The following is a 23162-nucleotide window of genomic DNA, read 5'->3' on the forward strand; positions in this document are numbered from 1 at the left end:
TATAAAAGCTTATGAAATTATCTTTAGAAGGTACTATGGGACTGTATGCTGACAAATTAATTGCACTTTCCTGCAGAGAAGGCCCCCACTACCAGAGCATTTGAGAAAGCAGCCTCAGGTAAGAAGCTACCTTGCCATTCCAACGTGATAGCCAAGAAAAAATATTGCTTATATTAGAAACTAGTAAATGCATAAACAAAGAATATATTGCTTATATAGTGTTCTCATACAGCAAATCCTGTGAACAACAGCCTGGGAGGCTGGGACAATAAATGAACTGTAAATCAATGTTGGAAGCTGTCTCCCTATGATAACTGGTTCCAAGTATTCCTTGTTTTTAACCTTCAAAAGGGCTTTAACTTTGACTGACTGCATATCATGTAGTTCAATAGTGACTGTCCTTGTGTTGTGATGGAAGTCTAGATTGGTCAAATTTCACTGTACTTTTCCCCTGTAATCCTGTTTTTCTAATGAAGTGAGTTCCTACTTATTTCTACATTGAGCTGCATAATTCATAATAGGCAGACCCACAGGAATGATATGTTTTTTCAATTTGATGAATTTATCTTTTATTTTGTTTGACAACATTAAAATACGGAGCAGTTTAACAACAGAGTTACAGACAAACATGTTCGAAAAGTAACTCAATTTTCATTAAATTGACTGAAAAGTTGCCTTGTATCTTCACTTCCATTGGGAAGCCATGATGAAGAACAGAATCTTATGCTATAACGATTTGCAGCTATACCTGATCATCCAATTGCCTCTAAAGAGAGGGCCTTGCCATGAAATTGGGACAATAAATAAACAGTAAAATCCAGCCTGTAACAACATCTAAGAAGTCTTAGCAGAAGTACATCTGCAGAAGGCATGACCATCTGATTTGAACCCTCAGGAGGACTGCATATAGAATCTGTGACATCAATCTTGTTGAAATTTTAATCTGAGGGAGAAACTCTGGTTAGCGTATAGATATAACTGAACAGGTTGAGCTAATTTTCCTATCTAATTGTCCTTTATATATTTACTATTTAGCTAATAGCATTTGTATGAGAATGGTTTCTAGTGGTGATGTATTTATTATTCAACTAATTTCTGTAACAGTATGGTGAAACCTGTTGATATGAAAATGGATCAGTTTTGTTGGTTTGGAGAACTAACAACCTGACTAGGTTGCTTCCTTGATGTTTTCCTAATGAACCAGAAATAATGGTAAGACTGTCTTCCTAAGGAGTTTGATTGAGAATCAGTTTGTTGGAGAAATATAGGTATAAGACAGGGATAAAAGACACGACTGATCCTGATACCACTGGTCTTTTCCTTTGCGTAAACAATGAATTTTAATCTGCGAGGCAAATCCTGTTTAATGTGTAGACTCAAATCAACAGGATGAGCTTATTTTTTTTCTATCTGATTCTTCTGTATGCAGTTAGTGAATAGCCTTTGTATGAGAATGGTTACTGGTAGCAATGTATTTATCATTCAACTACTTCTGTTTGGTGGAATCTGTTGATGTGAAAATGAATTAGTTTTGTAGTTTTGGAGGTTTAACAATCCACTAGGTCACTTCCTTGAATATTTCCTAATGAACTAGAATAACAAGACTGACTATTTATTGAATATTTCCTAATGAATTTGATTAAGAATCAGTTTGTAGGAGAAACAGAGGTATACGACATGGATAGAAGACACCTGGCTGATCCGGATAACATGGGGCTTTTCATCTATTTAAAAAATGGCATCTCTGATAGGTTCGACTGTAGTCAAACCAGTCAGTGTCAGAATAGAGTGCGGGTGATGTTTTTTATTGTGTTGGAACATGTCACACATCTGCCAAATAGAGAGAGCTGTGGCCAGGAAGCGGACATGATCATATAATTGATACATATGTAGTACCCCCTTTGAAACTGGCTGAAAGTAGACTTGCAGGAGTTGAGGTGTAACTGGGAAGGCTAGGGAGTGGGCATCAAATTCATCTTGTATGGTGTCCATGAAGGGCTCAAGTAGGTAGTGTTGTGACGTTCTCACACATCGCCCCATTGCAAACGGGGACCCCTACTTTTTGCTTTCTAGGATTAGTTGTCTTAGCTTTGCTATTAGTAGTTGTAGGGCCTTTTGCTATTAGCCTTTCGTTTGAAGAGGTGCACTTTCTCAGGTGCCTAGGCAATAGAATCATTTCTCCCTCCTTAGATTGGAACGAGGTCGAGTGATGTCAATTTGAGCGTAGTAGGTAAGGAAGGTCAGTTGCAGGTTGAAAAGGCAAAATTTGACTAAGTACATGAAGTTTTCCTTTGTTCATTCACAGGAATTCACATGTCGTCCTTTGCCCCCTTCTAGGAGCGAGTATGTCTTCCTTTGCTCGTCCTTTGGAGCGAAATTCTCTCTCTAAGGCCTTTCCTAAGGCTAATTTGACATATCCACACACTAGGAAGGCAAAATCATGAGGTTTGAACTAATGAAGCAAAGTCAGGTGAAAGGATTGAATGAAGAGTCATCCCTAAGGTCATGTACCTTGCTCACAAATTAGAGTGAATTTTTTAAGAAGGACATGTACCTTGCTCCCAAATTGGAGCGAACTTCTCCTACGACCTCGTCCTTTGCCTCCCATTTAGAACGAATTTCTTCCTTGAGCCTTCTTAAAGGTCAAAATTTGACATGTGGTTTAAAGACTTAAGATATGATTTAATGAAGTGAAAGAAAGTTGAGGGATTGAGTAAAATTTTTTTGCTATGAAACCCCGTACCTTGCTAAGGACATGAAACCCCGTACCTTGCTAAGGACATGAAACCCCAGTACCTTGCTAAGGCATGTACCTTACTCATTAATTGGAGCGAATTTTCATCAAAGGACATGTACATCACTCACAAATTAGAGCGAACTTCTCCTTAAAGCCATGTACCTTGCATCATATTTGGAGCGAAGTTTGTCAAAATTGTGTACCTTGTCCAAAGTTGAGAGCGAAATTTGTTAAAATCATGTACCTTGCTCTGGGACTGGAGTGAATTTATCTTGGATCCATCCCTTGCATCATATTTGGAGCAAATCTTATCTAGGGTCATGTACCTTATGTCATATTTGGGGCGAATTTTCCACCAAACCTGTTCCTTGCTCTAAAATTGGAGCGAATCTCTTTAGAATTGTGTACCTTGCTCCATGTTTGGAGCAAATTTTGTTCATGACTGTACCTTGCACCTAAATCAGAGCGAATTTCACCTAAGGTATGTCCTTTGCCCTCCATTTGGAGCGAATTCCACTATTAAGGACAGCTTAGACATCAAAACAATCATTTGGACATCACTTCAAAACATTTTCTTCTCCAAAAGTGAATTCAATCAGTACAAGGGTGAGTTCAGCCACAAAAGAATCAGATCCAGTAATCAAGAAGGGCGAATTCTATCAGAACAACAGCAAATTCACAAAGGAAGGAGTGAATTCATCAAAAGGACAACAAATTTGCTCAAGCAAAGGATCGACCTCCCCTAAACCTGCACCTATCAGATCTGCAAATCACATAAAATCAGAGATTAGGTCAAATTAAGAGATTGTATAAGCTGTATATCATATGTGTTTGATGCTCATTTGTTTGTTTTGCAGTAGGAAAGGAAAGAAATCAGAGAGACCAGGTTGGATGAGGATCGGAGCAATTATCTCAAGGAGAGAATTTCAACATCAAGGTCAAGATACAAGAAAAATGCCTTCAAAGAACTTCATCAACAAACATCAAAAAAGAAAAGATCTCAAGGTGTTCGAAGGCTCTCACCACATCATGGTAGCATGAGGATATCACAGATTGTAAAGAAAGATCATTCAACTACCTCAAGGCCATGGTACATAAAGAAAGAGAACCAACATGATGGAAGAATGTTTGACAATCTTGAATTCCCTTCGAGGGAATCCAAGAATCAAAGTTAGAATATTGAAGAGCTACATTCAACCAGGTGCACCCTTCATCAAGTATATCAAGAACAAGGAAGAATCAATCAAAGTCATCACAAGGCCTGCATTGAACATGATTGAGGGAGTAGATAGTTTTAGAAGAGTTAATCAAAGTCCGCTTCTCGTCATCATTACATTGAGAAAACTGGATAATGTTGAGTATCAAGAGATATTGCTCGACACTCTTTCAAGATGAAGATTCTGATCAAGTTTACAAGTGCAGGATTGAGGTGGCATCCCAGTCGCTACTCCACCAATCAGAGAGGTCCACATCAGCGCGTCTTGATTCAATGAACCAAGCTCATCCATGGATGCACAAACTTCGATGTACCTACCCTCGATATCGATTGGTCCGCATTCATTGAAATTAATTTTCTCATTGGCTAAGGAGAGTTTGTTGTAACAAACCCTAATTAGGGTTTCATTGTAAAATCTTGGCCATTGATTTAAATTCAATCCTAGCCGTTCATTTTAAATGAGCTCTCTATATAAAGCTCATAATCTTCATTTGTAAAGGTTAATGGAAGAGGATAGACAACAGTAAGTTAATAGAAGAATAGATAGATTAGAAGTTAGAAGTTAGATTAGAGTAGAAGGAGGAGGAATTGTTGTCAAGACTTGTAAATGAGATACTCTTTTCATTGAAGTTATGGTGAGATGTGTTATTTCAACAAGTCACATGGTTTCTACTTCTTATTTGTTTTCATGTTGATTAGATTGAATGGAAGAATTTGTCGAATGCATTTGTGTGGAATCCGTTTAGTCCATACCACTAGCCTCTTGCTGATTGTAAGTGTGCCTTGCGTGGTCAACTAGAATGATATGAGCCTAACTTCAAATTGTTATGCGTCCGTTGTCTATGCATCAATTTGGATGATAATCAATGTTTGATGGTAATAATTTGAATATCTTCGAATTATCCTTAGAAGATTGCATTGAGCTTGTGTCAAATTATTCAGGTTGATGGTGAGACCTTGCCCAGTAGGATTCCATCTAGTCATTCACTCATCTTCTTACATTCTAGGCTTTAGGAGTAGCGTAGACTTCTCAAACCCCATCTCTTTTGCTCTTTTTCATCTTCCAATTGAGTAGATAGGACCTAAGTTCCAGCAAATCAAGTATTCAGGCATTCAAATGTAAGTCCCCTTGTGATTCCAGCATAATCACATCAACCATCTGTTCTTATCCACACGTGGTGACCCGACATACAAGAACCTTGGAGTTGTCTCAAGTGATCCTTAAGCGAATCTTCAACATCTGGTTAACTTTGTTCAAGAGAGGATAAGATACGTTTGGGTATTTTATTCTGTGTTTGCATGTGCATAAAAAACACATCAACAGGTAGTAAACCTTGTAATCATCAAAGTAGATAGTGAATAGAGGAGATATAACCTCACGCCTTCACATTTTTCATTCAAATTGGGTTTCCATAGGTCAATTCTTGTGTAATCACGCCATTTTCATTCTATATGTGCTTGCTTATTACCATTTCAACATTCCTTAATACTGTTCTGTGCTTAACATCTTCATTTTTAGGAATCTTAGTACTGTTTTTTATGCAAATACTTCAAGAACAACAAGCATATCAATCAAGCATTTATCAGAACATTACGTATTTGTATTGATAAGACTATTGTCTAAGGGATCATCCAATGTTCTATATTTATGATGCCTTGTAATCGGATCATTAATAACAACCTTCTATATTGGATCTATAAGCATAAGAAAGGTCTTGTTGCATTGTATGGGTGGATCTTGTAGTGTTCTTTGCTAGCAATCTATTGTTGAGTGCAAAAGCAAATTATAGCAATATGGAGAGAGAAGCTCTTGGCATGGTGTATTTAGTGCAAAAGTTCTGACATTACTTATTCGCAATACCCTTCATGGATTACGTAGATCATCAAGTAACATTGCATTTGGTGAATAGGACCATCATTAGGAGTTGGGTGAGGAGATGATTAATGTCACTTAAAGAGTTAAATCATTGTCTGACCAGTAAAGAGTCATTTGATAGTGGACCAACTTTTGAGGATAAAGTTTGGTGAACGCCTTGAAGGGATGAATGAGAACTTTCCTGATGCAAAATATGAGAATCCCTGAGACTACTTATCCATTGTAGTTGGAGTGAAGGAGGCTGACTTTGAAGGCACCAACATTCCGGCTGGTCATTTGTATAAAATGGGACCAAACCAAGTACAAAGATGTTTGATGCATGAAGTAAGAAACAAACTTCAAGAGGCACATATAAAGGTCTAGATGCAGGCCACATGGTGCTTGATACCACAACTTGAAAGGTGCTTCTAGCAGGCATGTGGTGGCCAACACCTCATTGTGGCCCCAAAAAATGGGTTATTGGATGCAGTACATGTCAAATAGTGGGTAAGCCCTCGAAGAGGGACTTGATGCTACTTTGGCCTTCTCAACTACAAGAATTATTTGAATGCTGGGTTTTGGACTTCATTGGTCCCTTAAAGGTGAGTAAAATGCATCAGAGTAAGTACATCATAATGGCAATAGAGTACCTAACATAGCACCACAAAATTTATTTATGAGCAAGTGTTTACTAGATTTGACATTCTCATCTAGATCAGGACTTTGTGAACCTTTTGATCTAGCTGATGACATTAGAATTCCGAATCTTCCACTCCCTTTCAAGTCCATACTACCAACAAGCTAATGGCCAAGTGTAGGCCATAAATAAAGATGTTCTAAATGTTCCACTCTCTTTCAAGTCCATACCACCCACAAGCTAATTGACAAGTGTAGGCATATTACATTGCATATGAAGTAACTAACAGACATACACTCTTTCAATTGATGTATGGGTAGGAAGCCATGGTACCAATGGAGAACATGATGACAAGTGTAAGGAATCAGGATCATAGTAAAAAACAAACTAGGAAATGATAAAGATTGAAAGAAAGGCTTTTGAAGCTCAATTAATTAGATGAATGGAGAGTAATGGTACAATGGGCTGTTAAAGTGATTCAATGGAGGAGAAAGCTTTGGAATGATAAACATGTAAGGAAAATGGTTTCTTAACCTGGTGACTTAGTGCTTAAGTACAGTGGATGAAGGAAAAGCAAATCAGTAAGTTCAAAGGTCTTTGGTTAGGACTCTTTTAAAATTCAGGAAACAATAGATAGTGGTTTAGTTGCACTTGAAAACCTAGACAGAACTCGTGTGAAAGAAGTGCTGAGAGGTTTGAGTTAAAACTATATCAATTGTTGGTCAATATTAATATGTTTGATATCGATACCCTCAAAGCTCAAACTGAAGTATGGGAACCATCTATTAAGTTACATCATTTTAATAAAGCCAAAAAACAATTTGGTTTAGATCCTATAAATAGATGTCCTAATTTCTAACCGACACTGTACAATACCCTCTACTTAACACCATACGAATTGCAAATCTTTGGTCAAAACCAGAAGCTTCCATCATATGACCCAGTTTTCTAATCATAGGGTCTCCAAATTTTCTGTCAAAGACAAAAGCTTCCATTCTATGACCAAGCCCTCTACACGAAATGTTGGTGAAATTTCTTGTTGAGTTGTAGTCTATAGATTCGCTACCCACTATATGGTCTTATGGAGATTCCGCTTTGACTGTACAACTACAAACTTCTGCAGATTTACCTTCCAGTGTATTACTACAACCTTCATATTTCCCTTCCACTGTACAACTGCTTGTAAGTTTCTTATCCACTGAGTGATGGCCAAGAGTTTTTTTTATTTTTTATGATAATCTGAGAATTGAAAGTGAGTACAGAGCCAGCTTAAAATTCATTCTTCTTGGGGGGTGAATACCTTGGTTATTCTCCCAAAGGATTTCTTTGCACCAATCTGCTGCACCCATGGCTGAAGGTAGAACAAGATTGTAGAGGTCCAAAGCTGAGGGACCCACAACTGCTGTATTAGCAGCAATCCACATGGTTCCTGAATATGTTTTCGTAAACCATGAAAGCATTTGTGGTCTTCCCCAACAAAGAATCAATTGCTGTGCAAGAAGAGGAACATATTGTACAAGCCATGGAAGAGGTTTCGGTCATCTTTGATGAAGAACCAAGATGCACAAAGATGAGGAAATTTCTGACCAAGCTGCAGGTAAAGGTAAAAATATTGTGCAACAAGATTTTGTTGCTGTGCAAGCTGAAGAAGAGACAATTGGATCTCTGTGTGATGTAGCTGCTGCACAACCCGAACAGGGCAATATGCAAGATGCAATATGCAGCTGGTATATTTCATAGGATTACAATGGGGAATGTTCAATTGCTCTTCACACAAGGAGGCCACCAAACCATACTGATCAACAATGAGAATTGGCTGTTGCTTGGGAAGAAGAACAAGCACAAGAGATGGAAATTGAGGCCCTAAACTCTCAATTAACACAACTGGAAACTAGGGCATATATTACAGGGGTTGCATTCCAACTTCCTCTTGTTAAACATCTCAAAATCATGCAGTCCATGAAAGAAAAATGGCATTTGGTACATGCAAGGCAGAAAGAAAAGACAATGACCCTTAAGGAGGAAAAAGGGGAGCTGCAAAAGCAACTAACAGAAGAAATGGACAAGGTCAAAGAAAAAGAAAATTATGACACCCTAATGAAACAAGTCAAAGAATTTTTTCTTCCTGTCTAGACACATCATAGAGTGCAGTCTTCTAGCTAAGGTACATGTCCTCTACTTGCAGAAGTAGTTGCATAGGTTCTCACTAGTAAGGCTAATAACTAATAAGAGATATAAGATTTCTACAGTCCATTGCAATTAAATTAGAGTTTTTCTGGGATACAGCTATGTGAGGGTTTTCTGAATCAATGTTTTGTATCAAACTCCATGATCCATCATCAAGATAAGGTAAAACGCCAGTAAGGCTAATCTCAAATCTTCCTTTTGATTTCGGTAGAGCAATAGCTTTTTGCGACACATTTTATCTTGTTCCAAAGAAGATTGAGATCATACAGTTGTGTTTTATCAACACATCTATATCCTTTTACTAGAAACAAAGTGGAATACCAATCCTTTGGTGGAAGATATATTGTTAAGGGCATTTTGTTCCTATCTTAGAAACAAGGTGAAAAGAAGCGAACAAATGGTTGCTTATTCTGCTGGAGTATAGCATACAACACCTGCTAAGAGTGAAGTTTAAGGCCCAAATAAATAATACATTCACAATATGAATTGATAAAAAATGCACAAATCAAGAGCAAGCCACCCATTAACAACAAATGGCCATTTGGGATCAACAACAAATGGTCATTTGGGATGTGAAATTTTTTACATAAGATGTAGGGGCAGAAGCTTTCATAAGATGCCAATTGAGGTTGGAAATGTTCCTGGTTCAAAACAATATTAAGTGTGCTGAACACTTTTGTTTTCTTCCATTAAAGACCTTGTTATCAATTATCAAGAAGAATTGGACAACTCTATTGCAGGGAAAAGAAAGGGTGGCAAGAAGGGAGGTGCAAGAGCCTTGGTAGGTTGGCTAAAGGGTCAAAATCAAGTAAGATAAGGTGGCATCGTAAAGACAAGATGAGGAAATGTTTCTTATCTATTGCGCTCTAAGTTTTTGGGGACCAAAAACTCCTAATTTCAGAGGTGTTAAATGATTGGATCAGTTATGTTGATTTGGAGGACTAACAACCATATTATGCTATTTCATTGAAGAATTTCTAATTATTTGGACTCAAGCCAAGATTCACTTCCTAAGGATTGTGATCAATAATCAATATGTAGGAGAAGTAGATATGTGAGACATGGATGGAAGCTACCTAGGTTATCTAGACATCCTAAATACTTCTTGCTTGTCTTAAGAAATAGGTATTTTCAACAGGTTAAATTTTTAGTATCATAATAATGTGCTGGTAATGTATTTGACTATGGTCAAACACATTGCACATTTGATAGAAAGATAGAGTTGGAGAGTTGATTTTTGTATTTTGATTGTTGAGCATTTGGGAAGGTTTCTACTTCTTTTAGAAACAATTTTGTAACTAATGCATCTATAAGATGACCTTGAAAACCTGTAGAGGAGTTTTTTTTTCCAATTCAGTTGGATGGACTATACTTTCTACATTTGTAACATGCAAAATCTAGTATCTATAATTTACAACATTGAAACTGAAAATTTGAAAACTTGAGAATCTAGATAATTTTTTTTTTGAAATAAGATGAATGAAATTTAACTAGAAATAATTTATAACACTTGTTCAAGATTGATTTGCATAAGCATAATATAGTACGAAACATAATTAAAAGATGTAGAGAGGTTTAGTGTTTACAGCTTCTTGAATTCATCCTGAACTTTAGATAATCTTACAATGCTGATAGAGGGAAAGTATCATCAGGGTGCTTTTCTCCCCAACCACAGACTTACTAGTCCCCTGTGTCACTTCCAATTGGAAAGGCCCGACCCTTCGCAGGGAAGTAATAGATGTTGGATCTAATGCCATCTGAGACCGGTGTTTGATCCTACACAATCCCTAGTCGATCACACACCATAGGCAACTCCTAACTAGTATGACCTTTGATTGGGTTGCATATCTGGACCAAATGAATTGACTGACGCTTACATTTTGTTGCGTCACCTTGGCCAAAGGTTTTATAAGTTGAAACACATCAATGCGTGTAGTCATTGTTCGTCACCCTACTCGGCTAGAATTAAACAAGTGAAGATTTCGAAGCCATCATGTCTGTCTCTTATGCTATCTGCATATCGACTCTTTTGAGGCTTTTTGGCTTACTCATTTGTTTAAACTTGAGGAAGCATATTGGACAAGATAAGCTCATAATTAATATTCATCCTTATGGAATCACATTTCATTTATTAAAACACTTGGTTGATTTTATAGTTGATTCCATACTTGTGCTCACGAGCTAGCATCCTGCTCCCTTGTGTTCACAGGTATGAAATCTCAATCTGAAAACTATACTGAATTATCTATTCCTTATAATTTTGTTCTCAAATTCCCTTTCAGGATAAAGTAATTTTCAATGGCAGCGGTTAAGGTATTTACAACTTGCATCAGTCATACATCTCTATACTATTTGTAGATGATACGTAGCCAATAATTGGCCACTGTTAACTGTTCAAGACCAGTTCTTGATGAATAGAATCTTGGTTCTAACTGTGGTTAAGTTTCCTTCCAAGTTTAAGCTTGCATGTGTTGCTCTGTTTTCTACAATAAGCTGAAGCATCTAATTGGCAGAACATTTCTATTTTTCTATTAATCTCATTCTAAAAAGATACGTATTTCTCTTTTCATGATTAAGCATATCATAGGTATCGTGTATGATAACTATCACCGATTTTGGTTATCGATCTGTACTTATAATAAACCGATTGTTATCGGGTTAATCAATAATCATTAGCATCTGAAATGACACCAATTGGTATCGGGTATAAACAAAGTTTGTTATTATTTGTTATGAAACGGCATCTACTTCATATGATCAAGACATGTCTTGATTAGACATGTCTTGATTAGACATGTCTTGATTAGACATGCCCGGTAAAGGCATGCCTTGATCAGAGGTTATTTACATATATATATGCCATTCGAGTGCTGTAGAAAGACATCGAAATCAATTAATGTTCTATACAGCGATCTGCAATACAAAGGAAATTACGATCAGTAACCAGCAATAAAATATTGAATATATCTTCAAGTAAATATAGAAAGAAAGTCTTCTTAGAAAATAAAAGAGACACAAAATCTATAATCTTTAGATTTTGAACATAAATTTGAATATCATTTACATGGTATCAGAGCCACGGTAGGAAGAACCTGAGGCATTCAAATTTGAGAAGTTCAAATCAAAGGTTATAAACATCACATTTCTCCATGGCCAATGCTATCAGATTTGAGGATAGACTTGAAGGGGGAGATAATTTCTTAGCATGGAAATTCAGAATAAAAATGATCCTAAGAGAAAATAAAGTTGAATCTTTTATAAAAGATGAATGCAAAGAACCAGAGAATGACCCCGACAAATCGGCATGGATTGAAGGGAATGAAAAGGCTATGAAGATCATAGTCGATGGAGTTAGAAATCATATTATGCCAATCCTGACAAAACATGAGACTGCTTACCATATGTTCAAATCACTTGAAAGCACATTCAAAATAAACAATGCAAGTAGAACCTTGGCTCTAAAGAGGGAAATTAATCATATAAGTATGAATAAAGGAGAATCAATCAATGCATACTTTATGAGAATATCAGCACTAAGGGATGAATTGGCAACACTTGGATATGAGATCCAAAGCAAAGAGCTAACACTTATTGCTCTAGATGGTTTGCCTAGTACATGGGAAACATTCGTTCAAGGCATTAGTGCAAGGGCTAAATATCCAAACTTTGATCGGCTAAGATCAGATTGTCTTTAAGAAGAGTCAAGACTAAACAAGAAAGGGATCAAATAGAAGAACATAGATGAAGATCTCCATGTCCTAAATGTGAACTCCCACAAGAAAAGCAAGAAGAAACACTTCAAGAAGAGGAAGAACCACCGTGAGAAAGGTTCATCTAAGAAAGATGTTTCCCATATTCAATGCTTTAGATGTGATCAATATGGGCACTATGGAGCAAGATGTCCAGATAGAATTAAACAACAAGCTACATTTGCAAAAGTGAAAAAGAATAAGGAAGAGCATGATTCCGAGAAACATGTATTCTACTCTGCTCTCTCTAACCAAGTATCCAACAAATCTATCACCTGGATCATAGACAGTGGGTCTTCAAGACACATTACAGGGTATAGAGAACTATTGGATTCCATGTTAGAAGAGATTGATGAAGAGGTAACTATTGGTGACGACTCTGCACATCCAGTGAAAGGCATTGGTACCTGCACCATTAAGTTGAAGTCAGTCATGTCTCTCCAACTCACTGGAGTTCTTTTCGTTCCAGGCATCAAAAGGAACCTAGTCTCCATTTCTGCACTTGAAGATGATGGGTATAGTGTAACCTTCATGAATAGCAAAGTGTTGGCATGGCCAAAGAATTCTTCTATCAAGAAGGCTATAACCATAGGGCATAGGAAAGGCTATTTGTATGAGGTATGTACTGAACCTAACCTAGCTCTACTTCATGAGATTGCAGATTCTAATGAAATTTGGCATAGAAGATTAGGACATTTAAACTTTCGTGCTCTATCTTCAATGGAAAAGTTAGTCACTGATTTACTTAAGTTAAAACAATACCATTCAGGTACATGTAAGGGGTGTGCCCTAGGCAAGAATATGAAGAGTTCCTTTCAGAATAGTTCTAGTAAAACAAGCAATGTCTTAGAACTAGTTCACTCAAACCTATGTGGGCCCATGTCCGTACCTTCATTAGGAGGGTTTCTATATTATGTAATATTCATTGATGACTTCTCTAGGAAGACCTGGATCTACTTTCTTAAATGTAAAGAATCTGAAGAGATCCTCAAGAGATTTAAGGAATTCAAATCTCTCTCTGAAAACTCTTCAGGAAAGAAAATAAAAACCCTAAGAATTGTTAATGGGAGGGAATACACCTCAAACATATTTAGGGAATTCTGTAAAGAAGTTGGGATTAAGAGGGAGTTCACTGTTCTTTACAACCCCCAACAAAATGGGGTTGCTGAGAGAAAGAATAGAACTATTGTAGAAGCAGCTAAAGCCATGCTCCTTGATCAAAATTTAGAAACTCATCTTTGGGTAGAAGCCTCCAACACTACTGTATACATACAAAATAGATGACCTCACTCCGACATTGAAGACAAAACCCCTGAAGAAGTTTTCATTGGAATAAAGCCAGATATCACTCACTTTAGGATATTCGGATGCCCTGTTTATATTCATATACCTAAAGAGAAAAGAGCAAAACTAGAACCTTCTGGAAGAAAAGGGATCTTTGTTGGGTATAGTGAAACTTCTAAAGTCTATAGGGTATTTGTACTTGGACATAGTAATATTGAATTTAGTCGAGATGTAATATTCGAAGAAGACATAGCCTTCAAAAGGGCTAGATACTCTATTGAGTCAGAAACGTATGCTCCATCTTCAGACCTAGAAAAGGATCCTGTTCCTGAGGTTCAGAGGGAGTATTCAGAAGAGAATGAGAATGAAGTGCAGATTCCACCCCAGGAAAACCCTAAGAAAATACCACTATGGGTTCACAAAACAGTGGAAGATGCAAGGAACTTTGTAGCTCCTTCAGGGACTTTTAGAGAAATTAAGAGGGCCCGAAGATTTACTAGCTATGTAGCCTTAATGAATGGTCTCTCCAAATCAAAACCTTCTAATGTATCAGAAGCACTTAAACATCAAGTATGGAAAGATGCCATGTCAGAGGAATATCAATCCATCTTAAACAATGATGTTTGGGAAATTGTTCCTAGACCAAAAGGAAAATCTGTTGTTTCATCCAAGTGGCTATTCAAAATCAAACATGTTGTAGATGGTAGCATAGAGAAACATAAAGCCAGATTTGTAGCCAGAGGGTTCTCACAGAAGGAGGGAATAGACTATGATGAGACATTCGCTCCAGTTGCTAGATACACCTCAGTCAGAGTAGTACTAGCCATTGCAGCAGCCAAAGCATGGAAAGTTCATCAGATGGATGTAAAGACTGCTTTCCTGAATGGGAAAATTGAGGAGGAAGTCTACTTAGAGCAGCCAGAAGGGTTTGAGATCCACAATGCAGAATCACATGTGTGCAGATTAAAGAAAGCCCTATATGGACTGAAACAAGCCCCCAGGATCTGGTATGAAAGAATTGACAGCTACCTCATGGGATTGGGATTCTCAAAGAATGATGCAGATCCAAATCTATACTTCAAACGAATCAAAGGTGATATGTTGATATTGATCTTGTATGTTGATGATCTTTTGATTACAGGAGAAGATCACCTTATTGATCAATGTAAGAAAGACCTTGAGAAGGAGTTTTATATGAAGGATTTAGGCCTTCTACATTACTACCTTGGACTGCAAGTTTGGCAAAAGTCTGACAATATTCTGCTTAATCAAGGGAAGTACACCTTAGACATATTGAAGAGATTTGGCATGATGAACTGCAGACCCATGACTTCTCCCATGGAAACAAATCTTCACAAGCTAAAGGAGGTAGCAACAGATTCCCCGTTTGTAGATCCTACTCTCTACAGGCAGATGATTGGATCCTTGATGTACCTGGTCAATGCTAGACCTGATATCTGTTATGTAGTAAATGCCTTGAGCCAGTTCATGTGTGAGCCTAAGGAGATACATCTTATGGCTGTGAAACATATTATGAGATACCTTCAAGGTACTCTTAATTATGGCCTCAAGTTTGAGAAAGTTGATTTGGATCTTCATGGGTTCACTGATTCAGATTGGGTTGGAAGTGTGACTGACAGGAAAAGCACCTCAAGATGCTGCTTCAGTTTGGGTTCAGCCATGATATCTTGGATTAGCAGGAAATAGTCATCAGTAGCTTAGAGTTTGACAGAGGCCGAATATATCGCAGCTTCCATGGCTGCAAGAGAAGCAGTATGGCTCCGGAAACTGCTTGTGGGATTATTCAGTGAGCCACTGAAACCTACTATAATCCATTGTGATAATAATAGTTGTATAAAACTCTCTATGAATTCAGTATTTCATGATAGATCCAAACACATAGAGATTCCTTATCACTATGTGAGAGATATGGTGGATAGGAATGTGATTCAGTTGAAGTATATCAGTACAGGAGATCAGACAATAGACATACTTATCAAACCACTATTCAGAGTGAAAGTTGAACACTTCAGGAAAGGTCTTGGTATGATTGAGTTGTAATTTGCTTTGTAATCTGTACTAATATATGAGATGTTTAATGTGTAAACTTATTTTGTCGTGTTATGACTTTATGGGCTCCACCCCCTGTGTACATTTCTAAGAGGTGACGATCTTTTAGATAATGAACACTTGTATTTAACATTATAAGGTGACGACCTTGTAATGTTGATATCATGCTGACTTGATATCATCTTGACTCATGGATGTGCCATTATATGTTATGGTAGACATTATGTGACGTAATGTCAGTGCACATACCATAACCTGGATATAAGGAGAATTTAATATTCTCAAGCATTTTATATCCATGGTATCGCTTGTTATGTGATACTGATATCACGTGTTATGTGATATCTATATCACGAGATGATGTGATATATTTCTGTGTCACGTGTTATGTGATACATCATGTTACGAGCATATGTGATATGATCCTTTGTATTACGAGGTTATGTAATGCATCCTATCATGAGATAGGAAACATTCTTTATCACGAGATGATGTGATATTTACACTTGTCATGTGCTATATGACATATTGGTTAGCATGTGAAATGTGATGCTATATACTTAGATGATTATCTCAAAGTTTAAATAGTTTTCCATTTATCTTCCCTAGCTAAGAGGGAGTGTTGAAACTAAGTAGCGTCGATCAAATAAATGATTGAATGAGAGACTTCATTTATCTCTCATTCAATCATCTACCTTATCGATGAAATTACAAAACAAATGGTAGACTTTATGTTTTGATTAAGTAAAAGCAGGTATTTGAAAGGTACCCAAACCTTTTACAAGCCAGGAAAACATAACTGCTAAAAAAAGTGCCTGATCACTTCAAAAAGACAAATTGAACCCACCGAAAGGGAACAACTTAACACATCATTACATTAGAAACTCAGAACAGACAACAAAAGGAAAGCACAAAGACAACAAAGAGACAAAACCAAGGACAACAACTGAAACTAAATACTATTCATAATTTCCTCAGCGTGAACAACCATTTGTTTCATATTGTTCGCTGAGGTCTTCATATCCTCCAGCTCACGACCTTTGATGTCGTCCTTATTCTTTGTGTTAGCTCTGGTCCTCCTTTCATGACCCTTCTTGTTCAACTGCCCTTTATCACCATCCTTCTCTGCATTATTCTCGAACCTGTTGATAAAGATGTTCATGTTGTCCATCGAAGATTTGAGGATTTGGAAATTTTGATCAACAATCTTCTTGACGTTGTGCTCCAGCCTGTCAATTCTGCTACCAAAATCTTTCATTTTGTTTTCCATTTCCTTTCTATCTCCCATCTCATTGACCTTTTTTTCCGTAGCTAAGATTTTTCCTACCATACATTCAATAGCTTCCGCATTATGCAGAACGGCCACTAACTCTTTAACATGCTCCGCCAAGGGCTTGTCACCAACTGTAATTCTTGCAATGGCCTGTGTATCAGTTTTCAGACTGTTAATATCCTTCACCATAGTAGCAATGGTCTCACAGAAGGCCTTAATAGTATCTTTGTCACCACTGTCACTTTTACCCCCTTTTTCCTCCTTATGCAGACTAGTGGTATTCACGGTCTCCAAATTGTCCTTAACCGGGTTACCCTCCCCTTCTGTGTCTTGACTATCGATCCTCTTATTTTCTTCAGCCTCCTCCTTAGATTCAACCAGAACATAATTGAAATCAGAATTGCTACCCTTTTTAGTGTTCTTCTTCTGAGCCTTCTTTCCAGTGGCTTTCCCTTTCCTCTTTTTAACAGGTTTTTCCTCAAGGGATTTAGTTTCAGAATCCAACATTTCAGATTCCACAATAATCCTCCTCTTCTTGGCCCTATTCCTCCCTTTTTTGCTAGTTTCTTCCGACTCTCCCTCGGTCTCCGAATCAAAGTTGAAACCACTATCCTTACTTTCCATAGTCTCATCTCTGGCATTTTTGCCTTTGATAGGCTTTTCAATGCACTTCCCTTTTAGCATTTTATAAACCAGGACCATAAGCCCCTGGTGGAGGGCATGATCACCTTTGGGGTCCTTCTGGATCTCCTTTATAGTATGATCCATAGAACAGGCAAGGTAATAGGGAAGGCTAACCCTTTCACCATGACGGAAATGGTTGAGAAGGACGAAGTGATGCCCATAGGCCCTGGTAAACCTACCATCTAAGGTAATGTATTCAATAGAAGCAAATAATACAAACCTCCATGGCTTGCAAATTCTCTTCGGGGAGTGGTAGGAGTTGTCAATTTTGTTCTTCTTTCTCCTCTCTCCATCCGTAACTTGTCTGCTGCTTTATCTGAAATCCCTCTGTCCCTGTAAAATTTCATACCCTCGGGAGTCATCCCCATGGCCTCAGCGATAACCTTTTCGTCTACATTCATCATATGTGATCCAATCATAATTTTTCCATTTTTCCAGTTCTTGATGAAATAGTTGGTGATTGTGGGGTCTTTCCCACTTAGTCGTTCCATGAAAACATTAAGACCCCCCTGCTGAAGGATATCCCAAATTTCTTCGTTCTTTCTCCATTCAGAGCAGGAAGCAGGCTCAAATCTTTTCTTGTTACCTCCCATTTTTCCAGCACCTTCCTTGCAATGCCTTCTCTCGTTTTGATAACTTTTCCTTTGGTTTCTGTGGTTATTCTGTAAGAGCGACCAGAATCCGTGCCAATTAATAATGATAAGACACCTATTTAAAAGCTCATTATCATCAAGCAAGCCCTGCATCGAAAAAGGCGGAAAGGTCATTAGAAATAATGATTAAAAGTACCACGTTGCCTTGTGTAGCTTCCGTCTTGATTGAGCAAGGATTTCATTTCACTTGCAATCTCCATTTCACCATAACTAGTAATGATGTCTCCCGATTGGCAAGCCAGGTTGGCTGCCCAATCAGCGCAAGAGTTGGCCTCCCTGTAAACATGTGTAAAAACACACATTTCAAACTCTTCGCTGATTTTCCTAGTAGCTTCAATAGCATTACTAATTGACCAAGACGGCGGGAATTTCATATTTAAACAATTGATAATGTTTAAGGAGTCTCCTTCACACCAAACTTTAGTGCAATTGGCTTCCTTGGCAAGGATCATCCCATGATAAGCCGCCATGGCTTCGACAACATGATTGGTCTGATTTCCTATAGGAATACATTTTATGATTTTACATATTCCCCATTCATCCCTTAGGACCACTCCACATCCTGCAACCCCCAGGTTTCCTTTAGAGGCCCCATCAAAATTGATTTTCATCCATCTCCTAGGCGGACTAATCCATATCACTCCCTCTCTAGGATTACTCTGGATGCTCTCTTGAGCCTTTAATCTCCACTTTTTATAGATAAATTGATCCTCCTTAGTGCTAGGATTATCAATACCACCTATAATATTCATATTTTCCACTATACTTCTTATTTTTCAAACACAATGTTAGCCTTAGTAGTCTTTTCTCTAAAAATTCTATCATTTCTCTCTTTCCATAAACCCCAACACATGTGAGGTAAAGCAATTCTCCATAATAAGGTAGTGGTTTTGTTTTTTGAAGGATGATGCCATGACTTGAAAATCTGCTGAATCAAGTTGGGGAAGCTCCAACTGATATTGAATTGATCCAAACAACTTCCCCAAACATCAGCAGAGAAGGGGCAATGAAAAAGCATATGATTTATAGTCTCCTCATTCTGCTTACAAAGAATACAGAAACTTGGCATGCTGATACCTCTTTTTCTGATATTCTCAGTAGTAAGAATTTTGTCTTGAAGGGCTATCCAAAAGAAAATGTTGATCTTGGGGGTAAGACCTTTCACCCAAGCTTTAGCCTAGCAAGGACTTTCCATGTTGTTGTACTGTTGATGATATAGAGAGGCCACAGTAAAAGTACCACTAGCTGTGAATTTCCAAATTAACTGGTCTTCTTCTTCAATCCTCACCATAGAGTTCATGACTTTGTTCAAACTACCCAAAGACTGATCCACTTGAGATAAGTCTTTCCACTGACCGTCTTTCCAATAATCCTCCACCTTGGTTCCAAATCTTTCCTTGCATTGGTTTTGATATCTGTTCCACTCAGGGTTTTCATTTAAAGGGGACTCCAGAAGCCAAGGGTCCTCCTAGAACTGAATAAGATTCCCTTCCCCCAACTTCCATTTTGTGCCTTTGATATTTAAGTCTCTAGTCCTAGAGACATTTTTCCAAATATTGGATCCAATTGAGATAATCTCCGCTTTGAGGAAACTTTGAAGATTCAGACATTGGCTTTTATATTTGTTGTCCCATATTTTTTTCCACTCTCCTTGATTTCTATATCCTCTCCAAATCTGCTTGGCCATAAGGTAATCATTTATGTCTCTTATTCTTCTAAGGCCTAGACCTCCTTTATTCATAGGCTTACAGACCTTCTCCCAAGCAATTAAGTTCACTCTCTTCTTCTCCTCAACCCCTGTCCATAAAAAAGATCTCTGAAATTTTTCAATGGCCTCAGCATACTTAGTAGGAATCCTAAACAGACTGATGGCATAGAGAGGGATACTTTGAAGAGTGTTTTTTAGCAATTGAACCTTACCTGCTTGACTAAGAAGAGCTCCCTTCCATCCAGACAGTTTTTTGTGGAATTTATCTGCCAAGGCTCCCCAAAAGGTATCCGGAGGATCTTGGCCTAAGGGGAGCCCCAAATAGGAAGCAGGCAAGCTACCAATTTGGCCGCCCAAAATGTTACTAATTTTAATCCTCCTTTTGTCCGGGGTATTGATAAAATAAATAATACTTTTAGACCAGTTTATAAGTTGACCGGTAGCCTCTCCATAGTTATCCAAAGCCTTTTTTAGTCTTCTAGCATCCTTCACAGTGGCTTTTCCCATTATTATAGAATCATCAACAAACTGCTGATGAGAACATATTTGATCTGTCGAAGAAGGATTCAAACCACAAAACTCCCTTTTCTCAACTAGCTTTCCAATACATCTCCCCAAACATTCCGCTATGATGATAAAGATCACTGGAGATAGAGGGTCCCCCTGCCTGAGACCTCTTGAAGCTTTAAAGAAAGGGGAGGGGTAACCATTCATTAACACAGAGAAAGAGGCCGAAGAGACAAGTTGCCTGATAAGGCTGACACTTCTGGGCTGGGATTAAAACCAAAAGCAAAAAGAACATCCATCATAAAATCCCAATCCACTCTATCATAGGCTTTAGAGAGGTGAAGCTTCAGAAAAAAACCTTCTTTTTTAGAAAAAGCCAGAGAGTGGATATTTTCATGAACAAAGATGATAGAATCCAAAATTTGCCTTCCCGGGACAAAACCGCTTTGCTGAGGCAAGATGATGGAGGGAAGCAACTTTAGAATTCTAGAGGTAAGGACCTTAGAGATTATCTTATAGAGAGAGTTGCATAAACTTATAGGTCTGAAAAGATCCATTGAATCTGTCCCCATCTTTTTGGGTATAAGAGCAATAAAAGTACCATTAACTTCTTTCAAAAGTTTTCTAGCACCAAAAAACTCTTTCACAGCTCTGGTAACATCATCTCCAATAATATGCCAGTACATTTGGAAGAAGAACATGGGAAAGCCGTTCGGACCTGGGGCCTTGTTACCCTCAAAGGAATTAACAGCTATCAGAATTTCATCATGGGAAGGGATGGCCGTCAAATGATCATTCTGATCATCCCCCAAAATGGTAGGTATACTATCCAGAAGTTCCCTTTGGGCCTGTATATTCAAATTCTGATCCTTAGCAAGTAAATTAGAGAAAAAATCCATAGCAGCCTTGCTCATGGAATCATCATCTACAACACATCTGCCATTCACTTTAATCTGTACAATTCTATTTATGGCCTTATGTCTTAGGGTGGACATATGGAAGTATTTAGTGTTCCTATCCCCCTCCTTTAACCAGACATTTCTCGATCTTTGTTTCCAGTAGGTTTCCTCTTTAGCTATTATATCATGATATCTCATAAGAATAGCATCTTCAGTTTCTCTAGACATATAGATGTAACCATTGTTCTGTATCTCATCCTCGATTTCCTTGAGCTCTAAGAGGGTTGTAGCTTTTGAGGTAAAGATGTTCCCAAAGCAATCCTTATTCCACTTCTTAACATTATTTTTAACATTATTCAGCTTTTTGACCACTTTATACGTGGCACTGCCTTCAATACTGATCTGCCACTAGTCCTTAATCTTACTTTCCAGATTTGGGTGTCTAGTCCACATTTTTTCAAATCTATAAGGGAAATGTCTCCGTCTATTCTTTACTTCAGCCGTGAAGGTTATAGGGTAATGATCTGATCCTGCCCTTATGTGAGAAGATAAAGAACATTCATGAAGATTAAACCAATCTAAGGAATGAAGAGCTCTATCAAGTCTAACCTGAATCAAATTCTCCCACTTCTTCGATTAGTCCAAGTGTATTTGACTCCTTGAAGCTCCAGATCATGAATGGCATTATTATTTATGAAGTCCATTAGGTCCAATCTGCTATCCAGTTTAGCTTGACTCCCTCCCTTTTTCTCATTTTCCTTCAAGGGAGTGTTGAAATCTCCCATAATTATCCAGCTGTCCTCAGCAAACCTTCTTCTCAAATCAGTAAGATATTTCCACATCTCACTTCTACCAGTCTTAGTGTTAGGAGCATAAACATTAGTTAGGACCCAAGTAGTGCAATTCTTAATGTGTTTGAATCTTATACAAGCCAGATTGTTGTCCTGAATCAACACCTCTCCTTCTACATTGTTTTTGTTCCAGAATGTAACAATTCCTCCCGAGGCACCTTCTGAACTACCTCTGCTGACTCCTCCGTTTTTGAAAATATTCAAACTTTCAACTTTATCTTTTGCCATCTTAGTTTCTTGAATCAAAAAAATGTGAGGGTTTTTATCTCTAATCATATTTTTAACTAAATTATGCTTGTGAGGACTATTAAGTTCCCTAATATTCCAGGAGATGATTTTCATGGGTTTTTAGAGATACCTGCCTCAAAGATGGTTCTTTGGGTACCATATGCTAAATTCCTGCTTGTTTCCAATGATCTTTTTTTGGCATTTGAATGTCTTCCTGGAGAAGTGTGTTGCGCTTTGTTGTGACCATTTCACACATCGCCCCAGTAGAATGGGGACCCCCTCTTGTTGCCTTAGGTTTTGCTTTCTCTTTGCTCGTTTTCTCTCTACTTTTAGGGTTTTGAGTGAGTGAGTGGTCTGCCTGGGCTGGCTAGATTAGGGCTAAACCTTGGAAGCTCGTTTTAGGGTTTCTTTCAAAGCTAAGTCTAGTCTGGTTTAGGAGGTTGTTATTCGTCTGCCTGAAGCCTCAAAATTGCCAGAATGAAGCATGCCTTTCAGGAGAGTCAAGTTGGTTAGATCAGGGGGCAGGGTGAATAGGTCTCATCTTGGGTCAGGTCTAGATTGAAAGAGAGTTTTTCTGGTCAAGGTCATGTTTGTTTCCTGGGTTGAGTAAGTTGAGCAGAGTCG

General features: G+C 37.9%; 1 protein-coding gene across 4 annotated transcripts in view; it reads left to right on the forward strand.

The window, feature by feature from the left end:
• Positions 1–23162, forward strand: part of LOC131049930 (glycosyltransferase BC10) — a 148265-nt gene that overhangs the window by 61100 nt on the left and 64003 nt on the right. For all 4 annotated transcript variants that reach the window (XR_009106820.2, XM_057984047.2, XM_057984060.2 and 1 more), the window contains exon 7: positions 77–118. Coding sequence is in view for 3 of the 4 variants with exons in the window: in XM_057984047.2 (XP_057840030.1) it covers positions 77–118 (42 nt within the window). In the remaining variant the exon portion in view is untranslated. The remainder of the gene's footprint in view (positions 1–76; positions 119–23162) is intronic.

Source organism: Cryptomeria japonica, chromosome 5 (assembly GCF_030272615.1).
Source record: "Cryptomeria japonica chromosome 5, Sugi_1.0, whole genome shotgun sequence".
NCBI lineage: Eukaryota > Viridiplantae > Streptophyta > Pinopsida > Cupressales > Cupressaceae > Cryptomeria > Cryptomeria japonica.